Source organism: Egretta garzetta, unplaced genomic scaffold (genome assembly GCF_000687185.1).
Source record: "Egretta garzetta isolate BGI_Z169 unplaced genomic scaffold, ASM68718v1 scaffold237, whole genome shotgun sequence".
Classification (NCBI taxonomy): Eukaryota; Metazoa; Chordata; class Aves; order Pelecaniformes; family Ardeidae; genus Egretta; species Egretta garzetta.
This window is the reverse complement of record NW_009260142.1, coordinates 228,590-235,740: the sequence shown is the minus strand read 5'-3', so window position 1 is coordinate 235,740 and position 7,151 is coordinate 228,590. Positions and strand designations below refer to the sequence as shown.

General features: G+C 51.1%; 1 protein-coding gene across 1 annotated transcript in view; it reads right to left on the bottom strand.

Annotated features, from left to right (window-relative positions):
* ZC3H3 (zinc finger CCCH-type containing 3) overlaps positions 1 to 7,151 on the bottom strand; it is a 215,355-nt gene that overhangs the window by 55,563 nt on the left and 152,641 nt on the right. The window contains exon 6 of the mRNA XM_035897115.1: positions 4,199 to 4,392. Coding sequence (XP_035753008.1) covers positions 4,199 to 4,392 — 194 coding nt within the window. The remainder of the gene's footprint in view (positions 1 to 4,198; positions 4,393 to 7,151) is intronic.

Genomic DNA, 7,151 nt, shown 5'->3' with positions numbered 1-7,151 from the left:
AGGATTCCACAGCACTGACGGATCAGTCGCAGCAACCAGCATCGCATTTCTTATTGTAGTCGGGCGCCGAAGAGACAAAATATCAACCCAATAAATCCAGGCAAAGAGCAGAATTCTAACCCACCGCAAGTAAACTCCGAGCTATTAAACTGTCAGGAGGGCATCCCATCTTAAAGCTGTTTTTTTTCCTCTTTTAAAATAAACTTTATCAAGTGTTGAAAACGCAGGGCGTTGAGTAAAACGTGTGAAGGCTCGTACCCGACGAGCGCACACAAATCTTCCGCCCTGCCAGCCCCAGTTATCGTAAAGGCAGAGACGCCGGTAGCTGTTGAATCCATCCTTGGGAAGGAGGATGAATTATGGGGAGAGCTGAAAGATGCCACGAAAATACTGACACACACCAGTTACCAGGGCTTTATGGATACAAACCCCACGGGCCGTGTGGCAGGGGGAAGGAGGTGACAACAAAATAAGAAATATCCTTAAAAAAAAATCACTGGATGGGTTTGTATTTTATAGAAACTAAGCCTGGAAGGGACCTGCTGTCCCAAAGCAGGACGAATTAAACCTGTTTCTCTAAACGAGACCTCACTCAAGGATGTGGTACCAGTGGGGAAGGAAAGATGGGGGGGGGGTCGCATCTCCTCCATGCCCCATCACCCCCGATAAAGCCACGATGGGGCGCAGCTCCATCCCCACCACCAGCCAGCAGGTCTGACCTGCTGACCCCAATGCACATCTCCGCGAACGCCTCATTATTTTAAAACCGAGATCAAAAAGGGAGGGCGGGGGGGGAAGCATTTTCAGAACTCCAGTGCTTCCTAGTGCAGGCTCACCCCCTGCCTTTTACCGATCCTTTGCTTCTGAAAGCTGCTTTAGGTCCCCTCTGCAAACTAAATCCCTTGAAAATCATTGCCATTTCCTTCCCCACACCCAAAATCCCCCCCCAGCAAAACCCCAAGAGCAGCGTCAATGCCTGAATTTACAAAAATCCTCCTGTCAAAACCTTTGGCTCAATGCTTCTCCCAAAAATTACACTCCGGGCTGGCGTTTTTCCGCTTGCTCCCAGCCCAGTGGTGGATATTCACGGACAGGCGGAATCCATCAGCCTTCGCCGAATTGCCTACGCATGACTTTGTTGTTTCCCGGCGGCCAGACAAATTCAGAGACTTTCTTGCACTTAGATAAATGAAAAAAAAAAAAAAAAAAAATCTGGAACAAGCATTTTAAATATGGCGTGTGCAAGATCTGGGCTTGGGGAAAGCAGCCTTGGAAACATTGGTGCTCCAAACAGCAGCAGAAATAGTGATTTAAGCACGGTGGTGGACAATCAAGTCCTCCCACCACCTCCCAGCACCTAAATTAAAGCCACCAATGCATTGACTGGAAATTAGGCAGCAGCTTGAGTCAAGTCCATCTCCTTGGTGGCAAGGCAGGACCTACCCCTCCTGTGTCCTCCTCAAAGAGAAGTTCATGGAACCTATTCTTTAAAAAAATCCCAATAACGGAGATTTCAGAGTCAACTTACTCCAGCACTTCATAATCCTCATCCTTCAAAAGCTCTCCCTCAAGCCCATTGGGTTTTGGCTGCTCCATCTGGCCATGGAGAAGACATCCTTCATTTGCTTGGCAGCTCTTCATGAAGGTGGGGACCTGCAGCCCCTCCATCTCCTCTTCAGGTTGCACAAACCCAGATCCTCCACTTTTCCAGTCCTTCCAGCCATCGCTTCTCCCCTGGACCCTTCCCAGTGATCCAACTCTATCCTGAAACCTGGCCCCCAAACCAGACCTGCTCCATTTAACGCCTTCCCTGCCCACATTTTGGGGGTTTCAGCCTTTTTCTTGCATGCCAACAAGATGTTTGCTGCCTTCAGTGACAGCTTCAATGCCTGCGGATGGTGCTTATGACAGAACCACTCCCAAATTGGTTTTTTGCAGCTGATTACCCTGATTCGGACGCTTCAGAAAATCCCATTGCCATTAGCAAAGCTCTTGAAAAAATCCGCCGCCACTGACACCAGGATTTGCTTGGTCTACAGACCCTTCGGCTCACTTTATGCCCTTTTTTTCTGCATTTCCGAAGGCTGATCCTTGCCCATCCTCTTCCAGACGCAGCACCAAAGCCAAGGATTTACCAGCTCGCAGGTAGGATCGCAGACGTCGAAGGCCGCCATACGGACGGACGCTCACGAGCGTGCACGTACCCATTTGCAGAGCCAGCAGCGAGGAGGACACTGCAGGCTGCTCAGCCACCAAACATCTGTCCTGAGCAGAGCTGAGCTGAAAAACCACCAGCAAACCATCCCCAAACTGTGGCCGAGCATCCCTTTAATGCTCTCAGAAGGGAGATTACCTGAAAGCGATGCTCCGTTGGCTCCGTGCCCCCTTGGCCACCGCAGCAACCTCATCTTTGTCATCATCTGTAGGCATCTACATTTCCCATCGCTGGGTGCCTAGGCAGCTAATCCTCCATTTAAGCTAAATCTCTGCTCCCCTCCCCATCAGCAATGATGTGCAGTAAGGATTTATCATTACTGGCCGTCCCTCTTCTGCCTGCCCCTCATTTTCCCCTCTCCATTTTCCCTCCAACACCCCTTTCCGGCTGCGTGCAAGCATCAAGGGGAGTTTTTTACCCTTTCTTGAGATGCTGCTGTTTGCTCCTCATTTTCCTCACGCTTTTCGAACTTCCCAAAGCTGCTCAGCAAACCTGTTGATGGGATTTTTGTGCCCACACAAAGCTCCCTCCCTCCCTCATCCCTGTTCTTTGTGGGTTTAAAACTACCCAGGAGGCCCCATAACGCTCACAGAAGTTGGGGCGTGGGCAGTTTCAGAGGCTGCACCTCTCGACGAGACGGCGCTATTTATTGCCTCTCTTCAGCCACTTTCTCACCGTACATGAAATGACTTTGGCTTTAAGTCGCCTCATTTATAAGCATCATCCACAAACATACTCATCTCTGCACCCTCCCTCCTTCCAGCAAAGAAAAACAATAGCACCAAGCCGTTGGCGTCGTCTTTCCCAGCTTCACCGTCCCCAAAATTTGTCAATACAGCAGTTACGGAGCAAAAATATTTGACCCCACGTAGAAACTCAAAAAAATACTTCAAGCACAGTTAAAAACCTGGTCTTGCCTAAGAGCTGCACTTGAGGCATCAAGTACAAGAGGAGCTGAAACACAAATTTAACTGACGCTAAATGTGAGAAGACTGAGAGGGGATCTCATCAACACCTACAAATATCTCAAGGGTGGGTGTCACGAGGACAGAGCCAGACTCTTCCCAGTGGTGCCCAGCGCCAGGACAAGGGGCCATGGGCACAAACTGAAGCAGAAGAGGTTCCAGTTGAACGTGAGGAAGAACTTCTTGACTTTGAGGGTGACAGAGCCCTGGCCCAGGCTGCCCAGGGGGGCTGCGGAGTCTCCTTCTCTGGAGATCTTCAACCCCCACCTGGACGCTGTCCTGTGCCCCCTGCTCTGGGTGAGCCTGCTTGGGCAGGGGGGTTGGGCTGGGTGATCTCCTGAGGTCCCTTCCAACCCTTGCCATTCTGTGTGATTCTGTAACTGCGCTGAAACGCCTGTTTCGTAGTTATCTGCAGAACGATCCTCCCATCTTTCCCAGGTCAATATTAAATGTGATTTGATGCGCATCTCAAAATGGGCTGCCCAGGGAAGGGGTCGAGTCCCCATCCCTGGGGGGATTTAAAAACTGGGCAGACAAGGTGCTTAGGGACAGGGTTTGGTGGTGGAATGGCAGGGTTAGGGGAACGGTGGGACTGGGTGAGCTTAAAGGGCTTTTCCAACCCAAACACTTCTATGATTCTATGATTCAAAAACGTTTAACCTTGCGGTGCCGTTTGAAGCTGCCCAAGACTTTGCTCAGGTTAAAAAAAGAAACAAGTTTAACGACGTGTCTCGACAAGCTTGAACTAAGCCCGAGTTAAGAAAAGCCTCAATTTTCTTAAACCTTTCCTTTCTTCTACATTATTTTCCCTTCACTGTTACTGTAAAGCAAGAAGAGCTGGGGGATGCACTTTGGCAAGGATGGGGTGCCCATCACCTTTGCGACTGGGCTCCTGCGGGGCCAGAAGATGAGTTGCAACACATGGGCTGAGAATAAGCAGCTAAAAACCAACCTCAGCACTAGAGCTGGGACATCAACAGATTTGGGATGCAGACCAGGACAAATTCTTGCTGCTCACCTGCTCTACCAGGGCTCTTGGTGCTCAGGTCTCTGCCCCGGCTGGGCGTGCTGGATGTCTTGGAGAGTTTATTCGCCGACACTCGGTACATGACCCCGCCGATGCAGCGATAGCCTTTGCTCCTCCATCTCTGTTGCACGTGCTGGGATTTCCCACCTTGAGGCGACGGGCGCATTTGGTTTAATAGTGGGGATCTGCAAGAAAACGATAGAAGTCACGATAAGCCCAAACTAGGGAAGATATCGCAAGGAGCTGCTGCTTCGTGAGCAAACCCTCGGCTGCCTGACGATGGAGGTGATGCAGGGAAGAACCAGGGATGGTCTTGCTGTAGACAGAGGAGAAGCTCTTATTGCCCATGATTTACACCTAAAATAAAACCCTTCAAGGACTCTCCCCCTGGTACCGCTTCCCCCCTGCAATAAAAAGTCATTTCATTCCCCCAGCTCGCCCACGGCAATGCCGCAGGAGAAGAGACCACATGCTGAAGGTCAGGTCCCCACCCAACCATAGCCTCCTAGGACACTTCAGAGGTGTTTCTCCCTAAACTCTGCAGGTATTTGCCATCGACCCCAATGCCTTGCACACGGCGGGGCTTCGATCCGCACTGCTGGCGTGCAGCTTCTTCATGTTGGCGGCCCGCTGCATCCAAAATGGGATCCAGGTGATGCCCCCATCTTGCACCCTTGGCTTGCAGCTCCAACCTCAGCAGCAAACAGAGACAGAAATGGGGGTGCAATCCCATGAGGAAATGGGCAATGTGGGACCTCCTCTGAGCTTAGCCAGGTTTTGCGAAGCTCTACAAGCTTTGGTATTTTTGGTATCATTATTATTATTATTATTATTAGGTACTTTGATATTATTATTTCCCCCCGCTGCCAAATTTGGCTCTTGCAAGGGTTTTGCTACATCCAAGCATTGGAAGGGGCTGCCCAGGGAAGGGGTGGAGTCCCTGTCCCTGGAGGGATTTAAAAGCCAGGCAGACGCGGTGCTTAGGGACAGGGTTTGGTGGTGGGATGGCAGGGGTAGGGGAACGGTTGGGCTTGATGATCCTAAAGGGCTTTTCCAACGCAAACGATTCTGTGATTCTACGATTCTATGGGAGGAGTCACCCAAGACCACTGTCATCCTCCATCTATCACCTGGAGCGGATGCTGGGACCCAAGTGGGGTTGAACGGGGAGCATTGAGGACCCTTCTCCAACCTCCCCATCTCTCCTCTACATCCACAAACCCAGCAGCGAAGCAGCCAGGACAGTGATGGTTTGAGAGCTGTGATCCAGTTAGCGCTGCCCTGAAGGATCAGGAAGCTCTGAAGTGACACCCTGGGGACAAATATGTCCCAGAAGAGCTCATCTGTCACCAAAACCCCTTTCCAGTTCATGACCTGACATCTCCTGCACCATCCCACCTCCCTCCCAACCCGCACGGAGCCACCCAGCTCATTTCCGTACAGATGCCGTTATACAAACAGAGCCGTCGCAGCCGAATCAAATCTCCTCAACTATCAGTCGTCTTCCCCATTTAGCGCTAATCCAAACAGTAATTTGTTTATGCAAATTAGAGCTCTAATTTTGTATTAGTCCAAACTACGCTCATAATGCTATTAACAGAACGTATATAAACCGCGCATTACCGGCGAGTATCTGTAAATTAAGATCCCGCTATCCTATCAGCAGAATGCAAACCCCGGAGAGCATTACCCTTAAATGAACATGTGCTGCAAAGAAAGAGAGAATTGTAAACTGTAATAGTTACATTTCTTGGTGCTTAGCGTTGACAGCCGATTCATTTCATCGGGCTGTTGCCACTGGCTACCGAGCTCGGAGAATTGCTGCCTGGTTTTGGCGGAGGGGATGGGGAATGCACAAAACAAACTGCTGCCCCGGTTCCCGTTTCCCCAAGGGCTTGGTCCTCATGAAACTGCTCCGGAGAGGAGCATCAGGGCTTAATTTTTATAAAACCAGGTTACTTGCAAAGAGCCAGAGCGGTGGCATCATTGTCTGATGGTACCGATGGCAGGAGGGGACATTAGGGCCACCCATGGACCACCAGTAGCTCACAGCAAACCTCTGCAAGCCCAAGGTTGAAGCCAGCGTTGGCTGCACAACCTGGAGAAAGGTCTCGTGGCTAATGGCCAGCAGGGAGAGAGTGGGGATTCTGCCCCTCTGCTCCGCTGGCCTGAGACCCCCCTGGAGCCCTGCGTCCAGCTCAGGGGTCCCCAGCCCAGGACAGACAGGGACCTGTTGGAGCGGGTCCAGAGGAGGCCACGGAAATGGTCTGAGGGCTGGGACAGCTCTGCTATGGAGAGAGGCTGGGAGAGTTGGGGTGGTTCAGCCTGGAGAGGAGAAGTCTCCGTGAGACTTGAGTGTGGCCTTGCCATGATTAAAGGGGGCTGATAATCATAGAATCCTTTAGGTTGGAAAAGACCTTCAAGATCATCAAGTCCAACCATAAAGGTGGGGAAAGACATTTCAGGAGGACCTGTAGCAACAGGACAAGGGGTGATGGTTTTAAACTAAAAGAGGGGAGATTCAGACTGGATCTAAGGAAGAAAATTTTTACGATGAGGGTGGTGAAACTCAGGTTGCCCAGAGAGGTGGTAGATGCCCCATCCCTGGAAACATCCAAGGTCAGGTTGGATGGGGCTCTGAGCTACATGATCCAGGTGAAGATGTCCCTGCTCCCTGCAGGGGGGTTGGACAAGATGACCTTGAAAGGTCCTTTCCAACCCAAACCCTTCTATGACTCTAATAAAGGAATTGTAATCATAGAATAGAATCATAGAATTGTTTAGGTTCGGAAAAGCCCTTTGGAAAAGTCCAACCGTTCCCCTACCCCTGCCATCCCACCACCAAACCCTGGCCCTCAGCACCACATCTGCCCGGCTGTTAAATCCCCCCAGGGCTGGGGACTCGACCCCTTCCCTGGGCAGCCCCTTCCAGCGCCTGACAGCC